Here is a 24,165-nt window from a genome sequence, read left to right on the forward strand (position 1 = left end):
ACCCGTGTCAAGACAACATAACAAATTACACTTCCGGTTAAATAATTTTAGAATAAAAGTCTGCTTGATTCTACTTGATTCAATTTTGAGTGAACAATTTGAATAGTTGCAAACACATACAGTATTCCATGACTCAACTAATATTGAATCGAATTAGGGTAATTAAAATGTCTTAGTAGAAGCTGAACATAGAGACGCCTCAGAAAATGTGTGTGAAATGTGTGTATTCTATCAAATAAAGTATATTTGATATTTTATGATATACAAATTCATGCTTAAATTATATAACAATGTGATCACAAATAAAAGTTGTGAGAATCAAACCGTCAAAATTATAAAAGGACATTAAAGCAATCCAATTCAGCAATTCAGTCTCTAGAAATAGAAGAGAACGATCAAAAACAATACATTTCAGATGTAATCATTCGTATTCACAGAGACTAATTCTAACTAAGCCACATTATAAAACGTGATAACTATAATACACATGCATAGGCATACATAAACAAAAACATAGGAAGGTATTTGCAGTTTGGTATCTTCCGTTTTCCAGACACGCAGTCGCGTCCTTGCCTGCTTTTATTTTGAAGGTCATAGCGCTTCACTTTCGTCTTCCGTCCGCCGCAGCGCCGCTAGCTTGATGCAGCGGAAAGCCAAAACGGTGGGAGAGCGGATCAATTTGGAACAACGGAGGTTGATCGGGATTATGCGGCGACACTGATTTTCTGCATCGGTAAGAAACTGCGGCCTCACGGCGCCGCGGACCGAGCCGCTAACCGGCTGTTCGTCCGCTTTAACGGATTACCGCATATGAGCTAGCATAGCGCGTGTTTTCTTCCCTTCTCCCTTTGTTCATTTGCGCCTTTTTTTTTTTTTTTCCTGCGCCGATGCGGGTTTTGTAAATACTGGCGCAATATGGCTATGGCCTCGGAGGCTGACCGGTCATGTGTGTAACATTTGAATATCGTGGTGTGTGTAACCAACAGGGCGGGTTTGTGTGCCAGCAGTTTGTTAATTAGGAGGGTAAACTGTGACCTCTGGCTTGGCCGCCTTCATCATCATCATCAACCCAAAACAACCAGCAAAGCGGCGCCTTTTGGGAATCCTGACCGACTCCCTGCTGTTGTAATGTGACCTGAATACTTTAATTCACTCAGTGACACCCGTGGAGGAGGAGGAGGATCACCTCTGTCCCCACAGGAGGTGTAATGATAGGAGGGAGACGTGCAGAATCTGAGCTGGTAGGTTTTGCAGGTAAACACAGGTGAGGTTGGGCGGCGCTCTTGTGATGACGTCACACCGGTGCAGTAAATGAATCGGTCCTTGACGTGACACAAATCAGATGTGTTGCTGGCCGTGTGAACGCTGAGATCCGATCCGTTGAATCTGATTTGACTCAGCTTGGTTGTGATGATCTTGGCGGTTCACATGATTAAATCAGGGAGGACGGAGTTCCCTTTGATTCTTCTTTGCAGGAGTTATCTGTTTCCCCAAAAACTGCCAAAAAAACAAAAAAAAACACCAGTTGACAATTAGTGTTTAGATTGAAAAATTTGTCAAACTTTTACTTTCAATCTCTAGAGAATCTCCAGTGGGATTTCATGGTTGATGTTTGAACCAGTAACCTGTTAGCATTACCAGTGGTCCCTCACACAGTTTCAGATATTGTCCTTTGAAGTGCAATAATAAATTACCCATGATGCTCTTTGATGATGGGGTAGATGACACACGTGTGTTTGGGCCCTGACGACTGCGAGTCGTGTGACCTGGACTCTCACGGTTTCAGACGGGTTTTTTTGTCATCAAAGTGTTTATTTGGGCCTCGATTCTGATGTTCCTGTGACCGTCTAAACCGGACTCTCTGGTTCTGGTCTATTTGTTTTATACAAGTAAACAACTGTTTAAATGTTTGTTGTCTTTGTGTCCTCGGGCCTCTTTGTGTCGTCTTCGTGCAGCTCCTCTGTGGTTGATTCGATCGCAGCGAAACATCGGGAGCATCGGGTCTGTTTTGGCGGAGGAATCGTCCTTTTCCTATCATCTGCAGTTTCCCAGCTGTGTGTGTGTGTGTGTGTGTGTGTGTGTGTGTGTGTGTGTGTGTGTGTGTGTGTGTGTGTGTGACCTTGTGTTTCTGGTTATCTGGGGACTTGGATGTTACAGCTGGAGTCATTACTCACATGCTTCATTTCGCTCCTCGTGACGACCTGAAATAAAGAACAGAGGTTCTGGGTCGTCGTTGAAATTATTGATTAGAAATACGTCTGAGTCGAAACGACGACGTGAGAGACAAAACGTCACGTCAGGGATACAAAAACTGGGAAGAGTGTGTGTGAGATTTTATAACTGGAAGATTTTTAAAGTTGTGTTGGCTGACCCTGTGACCCAGGACCAGGTTAGCGGTTCTAGAGTAGTCAGAGTAGCTCCGGAGCCACGACTACAAAAAGCAGACCGAAAATGTTCTGAAACATTTCCTGAAAAGTTTCCTGGAGGAGACTCAGAAAATCATCCTGGTGTAAGATCCCTGAGCCCCCCCCCCCCTTTGACTCCCCCTCCTCCTTTGGTCGAGTCACGAGAGTCTTTGACGTTAAATCAACACGTTCTCTGTTTTCCGATGTTTTACAAACCAAACCATTAATTTTCCGTAGAATTCAAAAATCTGCGTTCTTCCTCTTCATCGTCCCGCTTGTCTTTTCTCTTCCTCCTCAGGCTGAACATCGTTTCCTCATCCAGTCCACCGGCGGACGCAGCCTCAGCCTCCAGCCCCCGGCCCGTATGCATCCTGCCCGGGGCTTGGCCTAATTCCTGGTGCTCCTTCTCACCCACCACCTCCTCCCTCCTTTCCCTACCCTCCTCCTCCTCCCCCTCCCACCCTCTCCCTCCATCCCCCCATTGGCTCCACCTCCATCGTCCAACCCCCACCCAGCGTTTAGCCTGGACCGGCGGCCCGGCTGGCTGCCCCCGTACAGGTGGATGAATGAAGACCCCATTCAAGAGCCCAGCGGCCCCGCGGCCCCGAGCGGACGGAGGTGAGCCCACGGCCTCGGTTTGCGTTTTGTTGCTGACTCACGGGCTTCAGATATCAGAGCGTCCTTGAACGCACCACCAATCAGTAACAGATCCTGAATGTGTTTCAGGACATTCAGGCGTGTCTGCAAACATGATGAAGAAGAAGAATTCCCACAAGTAAGTCGGACGAATGTCGGCTGACCAAACCAATCCCTTCTCAGCTGACATCACTTCCTCCCGTCGTCTTTCCCGTTTCCCCTTCACGGCTGTCTTCCTCTGCTCTGTTTCGTCGTCATCTTCAACTTGTCGCTGTTTCTCCTGCAGGAAGCAGAGGACCAGTGTTGGACCCAGTAAGAATCTGGCTCAGCCCAGGAGGAACATCGTGGGCTGCAGGATCCAGCACATCTGGAAAGAAGGCAGTGAGTCGGATGAAAAGATGGATGTGGTTTCTGACCGGACCCCAACACCACAGGAATCCACCTGTCTTGTGTTTTCAGCCGGCATTTTGGAGCGTTTGACTGATGTTTCAAGGCCCACAGAATATTGAGTTCTATGACTATCAACACAGTGAAACCATCAAAAGAAAGTTTAGATTCTCTTCTGTCATCAAGAAAAAAAGTTTGTTTGTAGCCCTTTGGATCCTTTAGTAATCAGCGGTAGAACATGGGGGTTGTGGTTTGACCAAACAACGGAGAAAACCAGCTTTTTGTGTAAAGAAACGTTGAACTTTGACACTAACATTTTTAGCTTTGGTGACACCTCAAACATCTGAACAGTTTGTTACTTGTATAAAACAACAAAAACATCACAGAGAAAGGGTTTCTGATGGCAAAACAATTTATTTACCAATATACAACCCTGTTCAGCGTCCATGTTGCAGCAGATCTAGTGGCACTGAAGCAATAAACATGTCATAAATGTCAATTGCTCATCCAGACACAGCTCTACTGCCCCCTGCAGGGGATCAGTTCACACCCACACTGCTGTAGGAGTTGGACATTAATAGGGGAGCCCCACCAGACTGTCGCCCCTCTGGCTAAATATTTAAAAGAAACTTTACGGTCCAAGAGACGCCATCCACTAATAAAGGTTGAGCTAATAAACGTGTGTGATCTTCCCCCCAGGTAAGTCGTCCCAGTGGAAGGGGACGGTCCTGGACCAGGTCCCCGTCAACCCCTCCCTCTACCTGATCAAATACGATGGCTTCGACTGCATCTACGGCCTGGAGCTGTACGGCGATGAGCGCGTGGTGGGGCTGGAGGTCCTGCCCGACCGAGTGGGTGAGGAAGAGACGACGACGGCACAATTTAGTCGCCTGATGACCTAAACTGATGATGTCACTAAACCGTCTGCCTGTTTGTGATTGGTGCAGCTCCGGCCCGCGTGAGCGACTCGCTGCTGGCGGATACGATGATCGGGAAAGCGGTGGAGCACATGTTTGAGACGGAGGATGGGCCGAAGGAGGAGTGGAGGGGGATGGTGTTGGCTCGAGCCCCCATCATGACCTCCTGGTTCTACATCACCTACGAGAAGGACCCGGTCCTCTACATGTACCAGCTGCTAGACGACTACAAGGAGGGAGACCTGCGCATCATGCCTGACTCCAGTGAGTAGCAGCGCACCCGGACCAGTTCCACGGGACCGGGTCGGTTCAGGTTGAGTCTGATCGGATCTCTTTCTGTAGACGACAGTGCGGCGGCAGAACGGGAACCCGGCGAGGTGGTGGACAGTCTGGTGGGCAAACAGGTGGAGTACGCCAAAGAGGACGGCGGGAAGCGATCAGGCATGGTCATCCACCAGGTGGAGGCCAAACCGTCCGTCTACTTCATCAAGTTCGACGATGACTTCCACATCTACGTCTACGACTTGGTCAAGACCTCCTAAGGCCGGAAAATCTGGTCCAGGACCCCCCCACAAAGACTAACCGAGACCTGCCTAGCCCCAACGAAAACCCCACCAGAATCCAAAACCACATCCTGAGACTCACCGTGATCAATGGAGACGCCTGAGACCGATGATGTTCATACTTTCTTTCATAAAAGGCCTTAAAACAAGAAGACATTTCAAGTTCAACCCGTTCAGCGAAAAAACCCCCAAAGCAGCCGCGAGTCTTCAGAAGACTCGGTGAGTCCGATCGCTCCTCGCTGTCGTCCACGTTTCTTCAGACTCTCTGTCATCTGACGCCATCGGAAACGTAAAACCAGCTCAAAAGAAGACCACAGATCCAGACGTGTTGGAATAACCAGCTGGAGGACGATGGGCGGTATCGTGGGGGCCTCCTCCACCCCACCCTGAAACCCAGTCAGACCAGTAGAGACCTCTGCGGCTGGAGGAGGAGGGGGGGGACAGGTTTGACTCTGCCTGGGTTAATGAAGGGACGGGAACTGGGGGACATTGGGACCCCCTCAGGCGACGGCTCAACCAGCTCCTTCAGACGCATCTACGGAAGCTGTTCATCCAATCACAGCCTGATGAGGACGCAGGAACAGGAAGAGCCTTGACATCACATGGTCAAGAACGCCCTGATAGCATCGCACGCTAACTGCTAGTCACAGGCAACGCCATGGATGCTAATGAGGCTAACAAGCTAGTTTAATGTCGGCGTGACGTTCCTCGCTTTCTGTGACTAATCCAACACCCTTTGAGCGGTTTGATCTTTTTTTCCCCTCTCGGTTCAACATATTTGTGCCAAAAAGGTTTTCAAAAAGTCGTTCAGAGCGACGAGATGCAGGAGGATGAAAAGGGAAGAGAGGCGACGGTATTTTGGGAAATTCTCTTGGCTGGTTCAAATCCATCAAACCATCGTCACTTTGATCGTCCAGGTGTGTTTAGGGTACGACTGTAAGCGCTTTATTTAACCTTAAGATGTTGTTAGCAGATAAGAACACGTTTGTGTACAGGAGGAGTCGTCGTGGGGACATGAATTACACTTATTACTGCTATGTTAGTGTGTTATAACCTGTCATGACATTATATATAAAGTTACATAAGTCTGACCTTTAGATTAAGTGTCCCATCAGACGATAGAAAGTTCCCAAAATATCTGATTCATCCCTCTGCTGGTGTCATATTGATCAGTCTGAAAACAATCAGTCACTCCTGAACCCGTGTGACGGGCGTGGTTCGCCCCGGACCGCTCATCCCCGCCGGGTCCGTCTGTGTTTTTATAAGATTCTGTCTCCTCTTCTGCTCATTTTGTTGTATATATTTTTATTTGTTGATCTCTGGCGCATACAGATGTTTTCTTTCTAGATGATCTGTTCGTATTTCGCCGTCGTGTCGCCAGCTGCAGCTCCAGGCGTCGGATTATTGTTTCTGTGCGCGTGCAGACAGATGTGGAGGTGATCCTGAGGGATCCTGGAGTTCAGTCGGGGGGGGGGTCGCCGGAAGATTCTGTCATTTGTTTCACCTCCCACAATCCTGTGTTCATCGCTGATGTACTGTAGCTCCTCCCACTCCAGTGATGTTAGCATTAGCATAAACAGCCATGTTGCCTGATCCACATCTCATGTGCCTGAATGGAAGATCTGAAATGAAACGTTTCCAAACCGCATCTGGTTTGAATCCAGAACATTCCTGCTTTGGAGTCCATGTTTGGGTGGGTTCCATCGTATCTGCTTCATTCTCAGTCTCAGGCTGAACATTGTTCTGTTATGTTCAACGTTATTTAATAACGTTATTTAGAACCGGTTGTTTTAGGTTCTGTTCCAGAATCCAATTCATCGGATGTTGTAATCACAAGTTCAGATTCTAGAATTTGGCATCTGAGCACATCCATTCCTGCTGTAGAACCTTTGAAGTTCTGGAACGTCCCACTCCAGAATGGGTGAGTCGTGTTTATGCAAAAACATTCTACTGAGGAAAATGTTTTCTTGGTGAGAACACCTGTTTTCAGGACATCGTGGAACCCACATGTTCTGTTTGTTGAACGTTTCCTGTTAGGGATTACTTCTCAGGCGGTGAATCAGGAAATCTCATACTCCAGAACCGATAGTTCTGGAATCGGTTATTCTGGAATCAGTTGTTCTGAAATCAGTTGTTCTAGAATCAGTTGTTCTGGAATTTATTCTACCAAAGGCAGTTCTAGCATCAATTGTTCTGGAATCAGTTGTTCTAGAATCTGTTGCAGATTTAGTGGAACTCGTCCCGTCTCCTTGTAAACTAGAGGATGATATTTTGTTTGGATGATGACTTCAGGTTGTTCTGATCATAGAAAACATCTTTTGCTTCCAGAATCAAATGTTCAGGAACCTTTATTCCTGCTCCAGAACCCGTTTTTCTGGATGGAATCTTCTCAAAATTTACTGAAAGATGAAAACATTTGTTTCCCTTCTGATGCACACCAACAGGTTCTGTTTGGAACCTCAGTGCTTTTGTCTTGATGTGTATGATTTGGATATTTCTCGAACATTCCTGTTGTCTTTTATTTTTTCATCTGCAGCCACAGATTCTAAACTCCAGAACATAGTAGAGCCTGGATTTCAGAACCCACGCTCTCAGTCCAGAAGGCATTTTGGGACAGACTGGCTGAACTCTAATCCATGTGATTCTACAGGATGCATTTTCCTTATTGAGCCATGATCTCAAATCACGCCACGTTCTCCACAGAACCCACTGCTGTTGCTTTGTGAACTCAGAACGTGTTTGTGATTAACAAAATGAGATTTGACACCCAGGAGTTCCGTAACTTGGTTCTTTAGTGTAAAATAATCTCAGTTAAATCCCGTTCATCTCCTCTGTTGAAGCCGAAAAGTCGGCATCCACTGTTTTAGCTCAGCTACCCACAATGCACGTGGCTTGATGAACTACAGGATGTTTGATGGCAGTCAGACTCCGGGCTGGTGGGGTGAAGAAAAACTGGTCCGGGTGGAGGATGTGGACGAATCTGTTCAGGAGCCGATGTTTGTATTCTAGAAAAGCATTGATCTGGTGTGTGTGTGAGCGTGAATGTGTGTGTGTGTGAGCGCTGTCAATCAGCCCATGTTCAGAGCTGTGTTGTTTTTGCATGCCTATATAGCTCCGTGTAAATCGATGTGCGTTGCATGTCTGTGTCGTTTTCAGTTGTTCGGCTGACTGCTGTCCGTTGTGGCTTTGGGTGCCTTTCTTATTGTTTCTTTTTGTTCACTGGTTTTATTTTGTACGGTGTCCCAGAGGCGGCTGTTTTTAGGGTTAATCAGCAAAAATATTAAATAAAAAAAAATTAGAATATCCCCCGACAAACAGAACTGACAACAGTTGTTATGTTTTAAAAAAAAACATGTGATGCATAGGTGATGACGGGTGTGAATTCTGTTTCTTTGGGTGGATTGTCCCTTTAAAGAGTGCCAACTACAGATGCCAGTGTTGTACAGCAGTGAAAAGCTCACAATATTTACTAAAATAAACCATGTTTCTGTTTTTTCACTTACGAGTCATTTCTTTCCTCTTCAAGGTGAATTTACACGTGGTCCTTAACCTACAAACTCGACTGGACCCTAGAGGTTGTTTGTAAACTGAATTGTTCGTATTTAGTACATTTCAATTTATGATATCCTTTCAACGTCATTTAAATATCATTTCTACCCTAAATACTAAAGTGCTATTCCCTAACACTGATCGAGACACGGTAGAACGTGATCAGTGATTAAAGAACAAACTTAGAAACTAGTGTCCATTCAAAATCCTCTTATGTGTGGCGTCTACAGTTATGAAAGTAGATATATAAAGATATTTTATATTTGTGATGTATGAACATGTAATGTAACAAGAAGAATTAATTTAATCTTTACATTATTGTAAAATTAGCATGACTGTAATTTCTCTCCGTTATGTTAGAGAGAATCTACGTTAACCCCTATGTTAAAGTACTTAACCTCTACGTCAAAGAGTTAACGTAGTTAGTTTAACGTGGTTAACGTTGGTGAACGTGACAGGAGTTGTTTACCTCCAGGCCACCAGGCGTCGCTGGTGCTTCATCAATTTCCAAGTGATCGCTCCCATGATGCACCTCTCCGTGTGGAATCCGCATTCCTGTTCCCGTTGCGTTAATTCTGAGGAAAAACGAACAAGCCGGTTAAAGGATGGGGATCAATTGTACATTTTGGATATTAACGTGAGCAACGTTGGGTTAAAACTTTGGACCGTCACAGAAAAACCCACCCAGTCTCCATATATACGTTCAGCGCCATTTTGGAATCATGATCTTTCCAGTTCATGAGCATGATGATTGGTGTGTTCACGACCTGTTCGTGAAAGGTGCAGCCCTCACCTTGTTACGCTATGCGCCTCAGCACTTCTGATCCTGAACTGATATACTGTAATGTGATGTAAAATAATGATCAATTGAATTGACCTGAAACTTTCATCAATCCGACAGTAAGACGATCGGTTTAATGATATTTAAATAATTACTCTAAAGTTCAAACGAAACGCGCACTCTAGAAACAAAGACGTAACACGCTGAACGTTACTTTACTAAATAAATCTATGAAAAATATATAAAATGTCTAAGTATTAATACAGTAGATGAGTTTGTCTCAAGTATCGCGATACGTTGTGAGTTGGGTCCTGTCGTACTTACCACAGGACGCCAGGTGGCGCCATTTCCTTAAAAGTTCAAATTCAATCCGTCATAAAGAAGAAGAAGAAGAACCACCACGCAAATAAAGATGGCTGCTGTCTGAACGTCCATGTGGTTCCAACTTACTAAACCTTATTCATACGTTCACGTCAAGTTGTTACGTTTTTCCTCGTTGTTGGAACATACAGGAGAGTTTGTGGATAAATTGAGAGCAGCTCCGCGACGCACGAAAAATGCAGCACGACGACGTGAGTGTGATGAAGGCTTGTTGATGCTAATGTTTGCTGTTTTTATGCTAGGTGTTAGCTTGCCGGCTCGCGTTTAAAATTAGATGACTTGGGTTTTATCTGTTCAAAAACAACCTCGATAATCAAACAATAATTATCATCGATAGCCGGGAATGAGGTTTGAACGATATTTTAGAAACCTTGACGTAAAAAAAACGCTTTGAAGAGTTAGAGGTCTGTGCGTCATCGTGTTTCTGAGTCTGATAAAAGATTAGTAGCTTTAGGGTTTAAGACCTTCTTGTATAGAAACGTTCTCAGTTTCCCTCAAACCAAATACCAGTAAAATAATTAAGACATATACTATGATAGAGCTCAATTACGAGAATTAGTTGTTTGCAAATATCTTCTACAATAAGACCTACATTTAAATCCGTATGTTGTGTGAATGATTTACTTACCTGTGTGATTAAACTACTTTCTGCAGGTGATCTGGGACATTATTGGGAACAAACAGTTCTGTTCCTTCAAAGTCAAGTGAGTTTTTCTCTGCTCGAAACAGTTTGATCCAAATCTTCTTAAATCCACAGGCTCCGTAAATCCACGTAGCTTCACCCTGAATAATTATTCGTAACACTTTCTTGAAGTTTGTCCCTCAAACTAAAGTTTTCATCTTTGTTTCCAGGACAAAGAGTCAAAACTTCTGTCGTAATGAATTCAACGTCACCGGGTTGTGTAACCGCTCGTCGTGTCCGCTGGCCAACAGTCAGTACGCCACCATCAGGGAGGAGAAAGGTAACGATGGGCGCCTCCACCTCCATCCACCTGGAGGAAGGACGACGATCTCTTCGTTATCAATACGTTCATCAGCTGAAGCCGTTTGTCTGTCGTAGGTCAGTGTTTCCTCTACATGAAGGTGATCGAGAGAGCAGCTTTTCCTGCCAAGATGTGGGAGAAGGTAAGCAAAGAGCTTCTTTATCCCTCACAAGTCCTGAGAGTTTTTGTATAACTTTGAAGTAAAAGATTTTTCTGTTCTTTCAGGTGAAGCTCAGTAAAAACTACGAGAAGGCTCTGGAACAGATCGACGAGAACCTGATCTACTGGCCTCGATTCATCAGACACAAATGCAAACAGCGCTTCACCAAGATCACCCAGTACCTGATCCGTATGCGCAAACTGGTCCTCAAGAGACAGTAAGTACCCTTTAGGGGCCGCAGCTCAGTGCAGGAAGTAGCTACATCAAGCAAACCTATCAGATTCAGCGTAGAGTTCGGCCTTTGGGATCATAGAGGTGAAAAGAGGATGGTGTTGAGAGACAAACGGAACTTTATCTTTTCTTACATCCCCTCCGCCTCCTTCCAAACCTGTTCAGGTAGACAAGGTTACTACAATCATTTTAATTCACCCTTTAAGCTACACTCACATCTGTACTGAAGTTAGTTGACCAGGCCAACCTTAATTTTGATAGTTGTGTATTTGTCAAAAAAAAAGAACAGCATTGTATAAATCTTTATTGATCTTCTGATAGTAACACCATTGTTAAAGCAGGAGTTCGTGGTTTGACGTGTCGCTGTTTGTCTTTCAGGAGGAAGTTGGTTCCTCTCAGCAGGAAGGTGGAGAAGCGGGAGAAGCGGAAAGAGGTGAGCGGCCGCTGTCGACACGACGCTGAACTCTGACACGTTTAAAGTCGTAAAGGTTTGTTCACGTTTCCCCTTGTGTTTGTAGGAGAAGGCATTGATCGCCGCTCAGCTGGACAACGCTATCGAGAAGGAGCTGCTGGAGAGGCTCAAGCAGGGAACGGTATGATGTCACACCCAGCATCCAATCAGCTGCACTGTGGATACAGCAATAAGAAAGAAATCTTTAGACGGGCATTAAAGTGAAACACGACAGTAGAACAAGTTCAGGAGAAAGCTGTGCAGCAGAATCAGCGGCGGAGACAGAATGACGTCATGCGGGAGCTAGCATTAGCATTTAGCCGCCTTTTATGTCGTTCCAGTACGGAGACATCTACAACTTCCCGGTGCACGCGTTCGACAGAGCTCTGGAGCAACAGGACGAAGAGAGCGAGTCGGAAGAGGAGGAGGAAGAAGAGGAGGAGGACGAGGAGGTGATGGACACTCAGATGGGCGTTAAAGGTTTGAGTGTTTTTGGAGTCTGAACACGTTTCCCGTCTGTCTGCAGGACGTCGGCCAGAGAGAGTTTGTGGCGGAAGTGGACGAGAGCGACCTGAGCGACTTCGAGGTGAAACTTTACATGGATTCAAATTCAAAGCTAAACTAACAGCTGTAAATTATCAACTGTCGTGGGATCTTAAGGTGACGCCATTTATTGGGGGTCAAGAACGGCTAAGAATACTTCAGGGCATTTTGTTGAGTTTTAAAATGAAAACTAACTGACCTGTCTGTCGTCTTCAGGTTCCTCTGAAACCATCTTGTTTCTGTTTGGCTGCAGAAACAAAGAAATGTTAGAAAAGGCAAACTTCAGATGAGACGTTTACAGTCGTTTGGTTTCTTCTTTCAGGAAATGAACAAACTGAAGACAAGCAGCGACGAAGAGGATCAGGATGAGGAAGCAGAGTCATCCAGTGCAGAGGAAGAGGAGATGGAGGTAGAGACAGAGGTGAAAGCCTCCAGGTCTAAAGGCAAATCTCCAGCTAACGGCTCAGTGGTGAGGAAGAAGAGAGCGTACGTGGAGATCGAGTACGAGCAGGAGACAGAGCCCGCCTCCAAGAGCAGGACCACGTAGTGATGTCACACTGACTGCGGCCAATCAAACGGCGAGCTGCCCGTGAGGTCAGCAGACTCTGTGCTGAGGACATCAAACCATTTTATTTCTGGAGCTTCTTAATTAAACAACCGGAGCCGAACGGAATGAAGTGACTCTATGAAGTTTGTACGCAGTAAACAAGTCTGTAAACATGTTATTTACATTTAACCTCGTCAGCATGGAGGTGTGCTGATTGAATTCAAATTCAGAGCTCAACTGTTCCTTTACGGTCTGGGGTCATTATTGTGCTGAACCAGTACAGAAAAGATGTTTTATATGTTGGGAAAATCTGACCTGGGATCAGATCCTGTGAATAAATCAACTGTAAACCTGATTGTTTCCTGTTTGGGATGTGAACTGATAGTCTGACTGGTAACCGATGGTTCAGGGGTCATATTTACCTTCTCCTTGACACCAACTTTTGGAAACAGGAAGAGTGGAGCGTACAAAATGTTGATCACGCCGACGATCGTCATGAGACGAGGAAAACCCACCAACTGGACCAGAGCGCCCCCTGCTGCCGGTCCTGGAACACAAGACACTTTCATTGGTTCTAAGCCCCTCAGTGTGACGATTAACAGTAAAATCAAGATGTTTAAACTGGTTGCTTTATAGGTGTTAATTTCAGGGTTATTTACAAGTAGATGACATGAAGCTGGAACACCGTCTAAAAGTGTCTCTCCTGACCTGAAAAAATTAAAATCTGTGCTGTGCTAACAGACGTACACTTCCTGTTAAAGGAGGAGCCACATGACCTCAAGCCAATCAGCTCCATTTGAACTTGGAGCTGATGGAAGACAGCAAACTAATGGGTCACGTTTAACTTCATCCAATCAGATTCTTGACTTCCATCAGCAGCTTCTGAGGATGCTGAAGGTTCTGGACCAGAACCACCTACAGGTTCTGACAGTTGAGGTCCTCAGCAGGAGGTTGAACCTACAACGTGTGTGTGTGTTACCTATAGCGAACCCCATACACAGTGCGACGTCAGCGATGGCGTAGACACTGCCGTAGACGGAGGCGTGACGGATGTCGACCAGATAACCCATGATGGCCATCATGGAGGAGTCGACCATACCTGAAGGGAAACCACACGCGTGTTATCAAGGCTCAGAGCAGCACAAACCGCTACGACGTTCATTCTACAGGCTGATAGTCACCTATAGCAAAGCCAAGACCTCCGTTTGGTCCAATGAGACCATAGATACTGGTGGCGAAGGGAACCTGACACACACAAACACACACCTTTAAACTGGTTGTTTTACATCACTTCCTGTAACCACAACACCGATCAGTATGGAGGGATGATCTGAAGGATCGGTAGAGTTTTGTTTGGATTGAGGGATGATGTACTTACACACAGCAGACTGATGCCAACAATAAACATCCCTAACATGGAGCAGAGCCACCTGACAGAAAGAAATATCAATCAATCGATTGATCAATCAATCAGCTCCTATGAAGTGAACAAACACACACATAAACTGACCTTCCCATCTTATTGGCCAGAACACCAAACAGGTTTGTTCCTATCAGGTATGAGACACTGGCAGGGAGGAAGGCCACACCTGTAATCAACATACACCTGTTAGAGAGGAAGAGGAGGGAGGGAGGAAGGAAGGAAAGAGTGTACCAAGATGCCAGTAAGGGGAGTCCATGGTATCGATCATCCAGAATCCCAGATTCAGCTTCAAGATGGTTACAGCCATGTGAGAGAAACACAGAGAACCTGCAGAAAGAAAAATGAAAAGTTTTCATCTCTCTGACCTCGTCTCCTTCAGACGGTCACACAGGTGAGTTTGACTCTTCTTACCTGCACTGATGAGGATGTACGGATCTTTTAACAGCGCCAGTAACGGAGTCCCCTCTACACTCTGAAACACACAATTACAAAACCTGAAGCTGGTCATAGTGGTCTAGAACAAACTGGATCCAACCAGACTGGATCAGACAGGAACGAATAGGATCAGAGCAACCAGGCCAGATGTGATCACAACAGACCAGACTAGACAAGACATGATTAGACCAGAGTAGACCAGATTGGATGAGACCAACCAGACCTGAACAGACAGACTGGACCTGACCAAACCAGACTAGTTGTGGTTCTGAAGTGGACTCACCCCAGGAGAGATCTTTGAAGGCTGCAAGATGCATAGCTGTAACGCTGCAACACACAAACACACAACAGCATCAATCCAGGTGGTCACAGGTTCAACCTCCTCATCATTTCTGAACGCATTCAGACTAAAACCGCTTGAAGGAATCAGAAGAAGGAAGAAAAGATGGATGTTCGTAAAACGGAATGATTTTGAAGTTACCTCCATCAAACACAGCCAGGAAGGCCAGAATCAGGAAGGGGGCGCTCTTCCCCACAAACTGATACATCACACTGCCGAACGGCGCTCCAACTGGGACGTACCATTAAAACAAATAACATACATGTTCTGTTTTATGTTCTACCGCTGCTGCATCATACATGTGTATGTCTGTGGGTCTCACTCAGGACTCCCATAGCCAGTCCTCCTAGTGCGATCCCCATGGCGATGCCTCTCTCCTCATCATCAGTGTACACACTGGCCAACATACCCAAACCTGCACACACACAGACGCACATAACTAGCGTTCACCTTCTTCTTCTGTGGTATTGAACATTCAACGATGACAGAAAAGACATAAAACTCTTTCATGAATACTTCCTGAATGTTTTATGTCGACCTGCAACTGAAGAGAAGGAAGAACCGATTCCCTGCAGAGAACGAGCGAAGAACAGCAGAGCGTAGGTCCCTGAGAACGCAAACACTGACACACACACACACACACACACACACACACATTAGACATTTATTGATGAAAACACATTCTTACTGTGTGTGTGAGACTTACTGATGGTCGACAGAAACATGATGATGAACCCAGCAAACATGGGGATGTGATACCCGATCCTGAAGACGGAGACAGATCGTCAGTCTGCGATCAGATCCCGGCTGAGGGGACGTTCGTCTTCATCACGTTTTGAAGGATGTGTTTGTTCTGTGAACCAGGTCAGCAGGTACCTGTTGGTGAGCGGACCGACGACGGGGCCGACCAGCAGCTGGAACAGAGCTTTAGAAGCCAGCAACAAGCCGACACGAACATTTCCGTCCAGAAACAAGTTGTCCTGGAGACAGGAGGAGCTCTGCAGGAGAGATCAGACGATAAAGTCGCTCATCTTCCTCACCTGTCAGGTAAACATCATCTTCCACCTACGGAGTAAGACGTCACGTTTATCTGCAGGTCGGGGATCAAACCGCTCTGGTTTCCTGGCTCGGCGTCGCTTCTGTTGAGACTGGGCCACAGGAGGAAACACGGTTGCTCCCAACTGAAGAGGAAATCTGGGATCACCTCATCTGCAGGAGGAAGATCAATCAGATCGATTGATGAGTTTAATCGACTCCGGAATTCTGGGTAGTTTAGGCCCAGATCGCAGAGACACGGCTACATCATGGAGAAACTGCGCTGCCTTGGTGGACGTTTGACCTCTGAGCGTCTTCTGATCATCTGGTCTTGACGGACCTGCTTGTGTGTGTCTTCAATGTGTGTGTGTGTGTGTGTGTGTGTGTGTGTGTGTCCTCACCAACCATCGTCAGGAGCATGTTGTCGAGCAGCAGAGCGACAAACACCACGAGCAGGACGAGTCTGGGAGAAGCTCGACTCCGACGGGAACACGCCATGTCGACACACGCTGGAATTCAACGCGTGATGATGCAACAAAACGGTATAAATAATAAATAATAAATTTAAAGTTGTTCATGTCACATCATCTGTTTAGGTTTGTCTGTGTAGGTTCTCATCCATCCAGATCATGGTTATCCAAAGTTGTCTAAATCAATCCACTGGACATTAAGGGACAATTTGGATCCAGTAGATTGATTTGGACGACTCTGGATCTGTTTTAAGTAAAATTAAACAAGCAGAAAAAAAAAATTCAGAATTTAAAATTGAAATTTTACAAACTAAAAACTCAGAATCTGAATGATTGTGTTGTTTTAAAAGGATCTGACAGACAGCTGGTGTGTAGAGGAGACAGGTGAGTCCTACCTGGACAGCTGATGCTCTTCTTTTCAGAGTTGCTGATGGAACGATCGTCTCTCTGACCCGAGGACGGACAGACGGAGAGACAGGATGGAAGACGAGGAGGAGACAAGGAAAAGAGGAAGGACTGAAGGAAGGAGGAGAAAGTTTCCCCACTGCTCCTCTGATAGAAACATTTGTTGTCATCAGAGAACCAGATTCCTGAGAGGATGCTCAAGAATAGTTTTTGGGAAGATGGAGGGAATGAAGATGAGATTTGATCAAAGAAATGAAAAACAAATAAAATGATAATAGAAATGTATGGAAACAAAAAAAAAAAAAGGTTGACATTTATCCCCGAATCCCCCCCCCGTCTGTTTTCCGGCCAGGGTCTCGCCTCACCCCGAGGCCGGGTCTTTCATGCTGACCGAACTGGACACAAAGCTTCTCTGTGTGACACTTGAGAATCCAACGGGTCCAGGATGGACGTAAACAGGATGGACTTCCTGTTTTCAAGAAGAAACGTTAAGAGACGATGACGGTTGACAGATGTGACACAGAGGCTTTGGAGTATATACAGTATAGTTTATTTACAAATCACTGAATCCCATGGCCATATGATGAGAGGTACAGCTGAAGAACGATGTTACAGATAGTTAAAGGATCATCAGAAGTGTGTTTCTGACTTAACAAAACAGAAAAGAACAAAAAGCGCAGAGGCAAAGGGGCGAAGATCAAAACGCATTTGTCACAATTAGTTGGTTGTAGTCTGATTATAGCGCCCCCGTGTGGTCGATCACCATAATGGTTGGTTACAGTGCCCCCGTGTGGCCGATCACCATAATGATTTAAATACAACAAACACATCAAAGTACAGCTGTTTTAGTTTTTTTGTAATAAATCAGGAACTTCTTAACGCTGATTTATTTCACAATTTAAAAGGCGTCAACAGTCGTAGCATCGCGATTAGCCTCTCTGAGATTTATCAGTTATATTTTCCTCTGGCTCGATTTCCTTTGACGACAGAAGGTTAAGGCAGCGCTCACAACATCGCAGCAGTGAACCGAGTTTGGTTCACGGTTCAAATCTGTCAGTTTTTTAAAAATGAGCCAAACAAGCCCCTCTGGCAGATCTTCCCACACTGTGGAGAACGAGGAACTTCTGAGTCTGATGGGTTTGATTTTTACTTGAAGGCTGGGGTTGACCAATCAGAGGACAGCTGGGAATAAAACCACACACCCTTTTTTGAACTTCCATTTTATTTAAATATATTTCCATATGGATGTTACGAGGGGGCGGTCAGTTTACGACTAATGTAAAACTTTTCCACAGCAAGTCAAAATGATCAATAGAAACAAATTTTTGCTCAGAAACAACTTTATTCATTAACTTACAATTTCATAATTAAATAAAAACCAATATGAAGTCAAAATTTATACTTGATGTTGTGATTATTGGGTGACTAATGATTTCAGAATGTTTCCGACTCTTAGTATTTTATTTATTAATTTCAACCTTTTTTTCTTCCTGAAAACATAGATTTACTGTTTTTCTGACATTCTGAAAATGGAAAAAGGAACTTTTTGGAGAAAGTAATGGATAAATTTGATAAACATACTGATGGATAAATGTACTTTGATCACATGTATTATTTAGAGCCTGTGGTCATTTACTTATGTACTCATTTAAGAGAAACATTTATCCGGTTTGTTTATTAAAAAATCCAAAAATCACATTTGATTTTGAAGTTTTTAAGCATCAACAAAAATTCTAAACTTCCATTCAGTCTGGTAATTCAGACAACAGAGTCTTACCAGGTTGAATTCATCGATTTATTTTTTTTTAAAAACTGATTCACATGTGAAATATTACCCAACATATGTGCACATCTGTCCTCAAATTCAATCCACACGGCTTTAAATTTATAAAAAGTGTAAAACGGTCAGTTTAGTTAAACAGTTTAATGAGTAGTTAGCGATGGAATGCTTAGATTACTGACGGGGGGAACTGGGTCATGTAGTGTTGGGATCTGATCTACATACGAGACACACAAAATATCAAATGCAAGTTTTGTGCCACGATTTCATTGCAACACAAAAATCGATTATAATTTTGGTCTTAAAAAGAAAACCAAACCAAACAAAAATGGAAGATGAGGCATTTTTCTTTTCTCAGTACAGACGAGCCCAGAGCGCCACGTACAAAACAGCCACTAGGGGGAGCTGTGAAAATCCAGATTGGACCCATGACAACCTGTAACGTGTGAATTGACGTTTTTCATGAACGATCTGGTTCTTAAATCCCTCCAACTGGGATTTAAGTGTGTCAGAGAATTAGACACGGATGAAAAACCACCTTCTAGTACAGAACTTCCAGAAAACATTGAGGAGACAGTGAGTCGTCTCAAAACCGAGACATCAGCCCCAGACCAAAATCACCTCTGCAAGCACACGGTTTCAAGAGTATCCCGTCTGCAGCAACAGCTAGAGGTTAAAAGCATCTCCTGATCCAGATTACCAACACAGTGTGAACGCAACAAGTCAGCAGTTCAAACAGAATGAAAGACAAACAGAACAAACAGGACAGCCAGTCAGACGGCGGTCGGTACCATCAGTAAAGCGTTGGGAATCCCAGAAGGGGGTTCAGACATCCAGGTTCGGCTTTATGGTTTGAATGTTACAGACACAATCAATGGTAGGATATGAGACACATTTGAGACACGTGTATGACGGCAGATCCATATCAAAGAGTACCGGGCATTAATGATTGGAATCGGAACAGATCACACGATAAATTTGGTCCTCGATGAAGTTCTGTCCATCTTAAGTCAACGCTACGAATTTCTGAAGCTTGAGTTTGTGATCCAAGTCTTTGGATGAAGGTAAGTTTAAACGACACTTCGCTGCCTCGCCTGACGGCGTTCTAAGGGTTGTTCAGCGTTCAGAACTCTACCTCGGGTTGGTCATGTCGGGATGGGAGCTGACGCTGATTTGGACGTTAAATAAGGCTGTTCATCTTCAATAGAACACTTACCCATCGGCCCGTCCAGATTTAGAACTACTTTTGGTTGAGTGTGTTTTATTTTTTAGGACTCAGGAGTCCAAACTGACCAAACTGAGGCCTAGTGTCTTTGACTCCCTGGTTAGTAGTGTTTCCCATTCAAGACTGAATTAGTCCCAATTTGTAATAATCTCAAATTAATTTGGTTAAACTCCAGACTTGGAGGGAAAGAGATCCAGGATTAGTCCAGTGTTGGTGAAAACGGGCTGTCTTGTTATCCTTTTCTTGCATTACCTCGGTCCAGATTGGCTATAATTGTTAGACGATGGCTTTAGTTGTGGTCCATCAGAATCCAGGTTCTGGATCTCTTTCAATACCAACGTCTGGATTATGAACAAAGGCAACACTTTGGTGTAAAGAAGATTTAAGATCCAAGTTGGTCTGAATCTGAACCTTCTATGTTTGTCTCTCTTTACATACAGAACAAAGGTAGTCCCTATTGGAGTTGGGTCAGCACCACTCCGCGTTAGAAACGACAGGACTGATTCAGATTTGGGTCTAAACTGGACTCAGAACAGTCAGGATCAGCTTCTGTTTCAACCGAGTGTGACTGAACGTGGGCGAAAGGTAACGAGAGTTTTAGCCAAGGGATATACAGTATTTTGGGCAGTGGTCCAGTTTAAGTCTCGGATGGTCCTAATTGGGGGTTTGGTCCAGCACTAGGAGGGAACCAGAGGTGAAACATGATGTGAATCACTGTCAACATGAGTTTTTTTTTTTTTTAGGTGTCCTGATTGAACCAAAGCTGGTCGACGTTTTTTAAGGAGGAAGAAAACGATTGAATCGTGTTTTTGGGACTGAACTAAGACTTATGTCACCTGTATGTCAGGTAACAGACCGGTTACACAGTGACATAGTCCTGTTTGACACAGTCTGGATAGAAGACACATTTCGGTGCCTGGTAAAGAGAAGATCTCTGTGTACATATCTGTATGTCTCTGCTCGATGGTGGCGTAGCTTCGGTCTGAGGTTAGCAGCTGCAGCCTTCTTTCACCGGCTGGCTGTCGGCATTGAGGCGACCCCCCTGTGGGGCAGATGGTTTGTGCTGAACTCCGGACTCTGCTGCGTTCAGGTCCAGACTGCCATCCTGGATGTTCTGGTAAATCCTCTTTGCTGCTTCCAGGAAGGCTTCTTCCACATTCTCCCCCCTGAGGAGAAAGACGCAGCAGCAACGGTCTAAAATTAAATTCTTGACTTCTTAATCTTCATCACTTGGTCTCACCTAACTTTAAAAACACCTGTCAGGAATGTAGCGCTGCTGTTTGATGCTAACCGCTAACACATCAATAGCATCACCCAATCACGTTACAGCCATTGCAGAAATAATGTAATGAGTGAAAATGGGTTTTAATTTTCTCATTATTGTCTTGGAAAAAATCCAAACAGGACAGAAAGACGTTCAGAAACAATGAGTGTTTGAACGGCTGTACACTAGTCGATAGGTGTGTGTGTGTACTTACGTCTTAGCACTGGCCTCAAGAAACAGCAAACCTGATCAACAATAAGAGATAAAGATCACAACCAATGTCATGTCCTGTTTCTGTTTCATTTATGGACTTGGCACAAACACGCACACACATGCTCACACACGCGCACACACACGCGCGCACACACGCGCACACACACACACACACACACACACACACACACACACACCGTTCTCTTCAGCGAACTGCTTGGCCTCCTCGTACGTCACGTCTCTCTGCGCCTCCAGGTCAGCCTTGTTTCCGATCAGAATGATCACCTGAACACATTGATGACATCACACCGGATGATCAATGACCGACTTAGAGACCAGAATGAACATCAGATTAAAGACCAGATGATGTCATCAACGAGCACCAGAGAAATATAACAGTGTGGAGATAAATATGAAATACAGCAAAACATCGAGATCCGAGTCGTGCTTCAGGGCACCAACGCTAGTTGGCGGATGGATACATCAGTGAGACCGGATCTCGTTCTCAGGTTTGGGGCTTTTCTACAAGGCTGGAACAGATTAAAATGATTTATTTTAAATATTGTTTAACTTATGAGTTCAGTCATTAAACTCGTATCTCCTGGTTCTATTTGTACGACATTCCTGCATCACCCAGCAGTGAATCATCACATTTAGCTCAAATCATCTCCACCAGGTGATCTTTTTGTGTTGTCTGTATCTCCACCATCCCTCCTGTTGTTTTATTGGGTAAGAGCAGCTCCTCGTCGCTATGACATCACCACCAAACTGAGCTCCCCAAACGAGCCGTTGGTTTCCACTCACTGTGTTGGGGTTGGTCAGATTCCTGGCGTCCGTCAGCCAGCTGCTCAGGTGGTTGTAGGTGCTTCTCCTAAAAACACACAAAGGAAATCATGAGACTCCTCACCAACCGTGTGATATTAGCTCTAAACCCCTTCTTTGTCCCCGCCTTCACCTGGTGATGTCATAGACCATGAGGGCCCCAGCCGCCCCCCTGTAGTAGGACCTGGTGACGGCCCTGAAGCGCTCCTGACCAGCCGTGTCCCAGATCTGCAGCTTCACCTTCTGACCGTGAACTTCCATGATCCTCGTCCCGAACTCCACCCCGATGGTGTGAGGACAGTCCGCCATGACTGAACACACACGCACATACACACACACACACACATACAATACTGTCGTAGGAGGATTTTTACACAATCAACCTTGTATGTTTTCCTTGTCATCCATAATTTGAAGCCAAATTTTGATTAGAGAAAGAGAAAGACAGAGAGACAGACAGACAGATTATTGGGAAGTGAAGATGAGACTCACATTTCTTCTCGGTGAACTGGTGCAGCAGACATGACTTCCCTACTCCCATATCACCTGGAGGTGAACGATTGATACAGAACGTTAGTGAACCGAGCCAGTTTGGCATCTCCATGAACAAACTTCAGTAAATATGAACTTTGATTATTGGCTGGATGTCTTCATGGTTACACAAGTCCATGTTCTGATTCTCACATTAAAGGACTTCTGGGTTAGTTCCTTAAAAATCAGTGAATCCTGGCAGAGTGGTGATTCTATCTATATTAAACATATTCTTTTCCTTTCAGCTATATCAAATATTTAATAAACAAGAAGATTAAACATAAAGTAATGAGGAAATCATGTTTCCGCCAGCTGATTTTATGCAAATGAGTGGAATCCAGTATAACCAGTATTTACAATAGCAAGGCTTATCTGGAGTAATCAGCTTTGTAACAGAGCAGCCTGTTACTGATACCGTCTACGAGGAAAACCACCTGCAGTCTGAAGTCTACACTTCCAACGCGGGCAGCTTGTCATCGGGTTCAAGTCTCCAAAGTCACGTTAAGTCTTCACTGTACGGAGGCTAGAAATCTCTTTCACACCTGTGTGCGACCTACTGAGCTGCTTCACTGTGATCCTGTGCAGATTAAATGTTCTGTTCTGAAGTAAACCCTTGAGGTATTCATACGCAATTGCTGGATTAACATCTTCCATTACTTTACAAATCCTGCTGTTGACACTAGAAATTGAAATACCCAACAGTTCATCAAAGAACTATTGAAATATGCCATCAGTGTGTGAAAATGTGAAGATTTGCTTCCTTTCCTCATTTGAATTATGTCGAAGAGTAAATGGAGGTACAGGCGTCACCTAGGGATAACTGTGACGTCATTTGGCACCATCATGATTTTAAAACTTTTAACCCCTTCAGATCCGACACTCACCGATGATGATGTACTTGAAGATGTAGGAGTAGTTGTAAGGCGCGGCTGTCATCGTCTCTCTGTGGGGGAACAAAAGCAGGAAGAGAGGCCTGAATCCCACGAAACCCCGACAAGTAGCGGAGTCCACGCCCGGGCTGACATGACTCAGACCTCGGCGGAGCAGCCTCCACGGTAAGCAGCCCGTCCGGACGAACAAAAGGCAGCGGACGGCTAGTCTAAGCTAAGCTAACACGAAGCTCCGCGTTAGCAGTGCGTGAACCACCGTGACAGTCATGCGGGGTCACGGAAACCACGATCCACAGCCGCCCTGAACACAGTCAGGTGACTTCCCCCTCCCGGAAAACCTCCCGGTCCTCCCCAGTGTAGCAAACCGGCTAATAAAGCGATGCAACTCCGCCTTGCTAACAGGCTAACAGCAGGGGGCATTTGATCAAAGCCCACATCAACATGACGTCATTAAATAACAAACAGGAAGTGTGTGTTGTTAATGTGTGTGTGTGTTACCTTCACTCCAAGCGTCTCTCTAACCTGAAATCCTGATTAAACCGCTACTTAGACCGGTAGTTATCTTTGTTCGCTGGGCAGCCGGTGAGCCGTCAGAAAACCTTCCTCTTCCTCCTCTTCCTTGATTCTTCTTCTACGGCTGTCAAATCGCGACAGTTATCGTGTTTACTGCCACCTAGCGGAGGAGTGGAGGAGGACTCTTCACGAACTACAACAAATGTCCTTACTATCTTCATAAAATATTACATGTACCTATATCAGTTTGTTCTATATTAAAGACTTTCTGCTCATATGATGTTT

General features: G+C 45.0%; 4 protein-coding genes, 1 long non-coding RNA gene and 1 other non-coding gene across 8 annotated transcripts; 4 read left to right on the forward strand and 2 right to left on the reverse strand.

The window, feature by feature from the left end:
* Nucleotides 1-605: 605 nt before the first annotated feature.
* Nucleotides 606-8,406, forward strand: spinb (spindlin b). Its single transcript, XM_068311287.1, has 7 exons — nucleotides 606-733; nucleotides 2,704-3,023; nucleotides 3,132-3,180; nucleotides 3,328-3,422; nucleotides 4,128-4,283; nucleotides 4,376-4,609; nucleotides 4,688-8,406. The coding sequence occupies exons 2-7, from the start codon at nucleotides 2,972-2,974 to the stop codon at nucleotides 4,885-4,887; spliced, it is 786 nt and encodes a 261-aa protein (XP_068167388.1). The 5' UTR covers nucleotides 606-733; nucleotides 2,704-2,971; the 3' UTR covers nucleotides 4,888-8,406.
* A 776-nt stretch (nucleotides 8,407-9,182) lies between these two features.
* Nucleotides 9,183-9,283, forward strand: LOC137593265 (small nucleolar RNA U13). Its single transcript, XR_011035104.1, has one exon. It is a non-coding gene; the product is annotated as a small nucleolar RNA U13 (small nucleolar RNA).
* Nucleotides 9,219-12,660, forward strand: mak16 (MAK16 homolog (S. cerevisiae)). The gene is made up of 10 exons (XM_068311768.1): nucleotides 9,219-9,810; nucleotides 10,274-10,323; nucleotides 10,472-10,581; nucleotides 10,680-10,744; nucleotides 10,828-10,979; nucleotides 11,372-11,426; nucleotides 11,512-11,586; nucleotides 11,786-11,896; nucleotides 11,971-12,030; nucleotides 12,310-12,660. Exons 1-10 carry the CDS (start codon nucleotides 9,796-9,798, stop codon nucleotides 12,532-12,534), a joined length of 918 nt encoding a protein of 305 aa, XP_068167869.1. The 5' UTR covers nucleotides 9,219-9,795; the 3' UTR covers nucleotides 12,535-12,660.
* LOC137593134 (chromaffin granule amine transporter-like) lies at nucleotides 11,284-16,936 on the reverse strand. 2 transcript variants are annotated; one of them, XM_068311760.1, is made up of 18 exons: nucleotides 16,633-16,936; nucleotides 16,169-16,276; nucleotides 15,817-15,941; nucleotides 15,609-15,730; nucleotides 15,439-15,497; nucleotides 15,271-15,354; nucleotides 15,055-15,147; nucleotides 14,874-14,963; nucleotides 14,676-14,719; nucleotides 14,369-14,429; nucleotides 14,189-14,284; nucleotides 14,045-14,123; nucleotides 13,913-13,964; nucleotides 13,716-13,779; nucleotides 13,514-13,633; nucleotides 12,957-13,081; nucleotides 12,187-12,234; nucleotides 11,284-11,620 (listed from the first exon to the last, which is right to left on the reverse strand). In XM_068311760.1, exons 2-18 carry the CDS (start codon nucleotides 16,263-16,265, stop codon nucleotides 11,612-11,614), a joined length of 1,368 nt encoding a protein of 455 aa, XP_068167861.1. In that variant the 5' UTR covers nucleotides 16,266-16,276; nucleotides 16,633-16,936; the 3' UTR covers nucleotides 11,284-11,611. The 2 variants fall into 2 exon arrangements, with proteins under 2 accessions (XP_068167861.1, XP_068167862.1); XM_068311761.1 differs by having other exon boundaries at nucleotides 15,802-15,941; nucleotides 16,633-16,906.
* Nucleotides 16,223-18,454, forward strand: LOC137593140 (uncharacterized). The gene is made up of 2 exons (XR_011035082.1): nucleotides 16,223-16,309; nucleotides 16,588-18,454. It is a non-coding gene; the product is annotated as an uncharacterized lncRNA (long non-coding RNA).
* Nucleotides 18,153-24,010, reverse strand: LOC137593139 (ras-related protein Rab-14-like). Of its 2 annotated transcripts, none has more exons than XM_068311769.1 (8): nucleotides 23,866-24,010; nucleotides 23,362-23,420; nucleotides 22,439-22,492; nucleotides 22,080-22,257; nucleotides 21,929-21,995; nucleotides 21,322-21,409; nucleotides 21,126-21,156; nucleotides 18,153-20,813 (listed from the first exon to the last, which is right to left on the reverse strand). In XM_068311769.1, the coding sequence occupies exons 2-8, from the start codon at nucleotides 23,411-23,413 to the stop codon at nucleotides 20,636-20,638; spliced, it is 648 nt and encodes a 215-aa protein (XP_068167870.1). In that variant the 5' UTR covers nucleotides 23,414-23,420; nucleotides 23,866-24,010; the 3' UTR covers nucleotides 18,153-20,635. The 2 variants fall into 2 exon arrangements, with proteins under 2 accessions (XP_068167870.1, XP_068167871.1); XM_068311770.1 differs by having other exon boundaries at nucleotides 23,890-23,983.
* Between the last annotated feature and the right edge of the window lie 155 nt (nucleotides 24,011-24,165).

The sequence above is a fragment of the Antennarius striatus genome, chromosome 3 (genome assembly GCF_040054535.1).
Source record: "Antennarius striatus isolate MH-2024 chromosome 3, ASM4005453v1, whole genome shotgun sequence".
In the NCBI taxonomy this organism is placed as follows: domain Eukaryota; kingdom Metazoa; phylum Chordata; class Actinopteri; order Lophiiformes; family Antennariidae; genus Antennarius; species Antennarius striatus.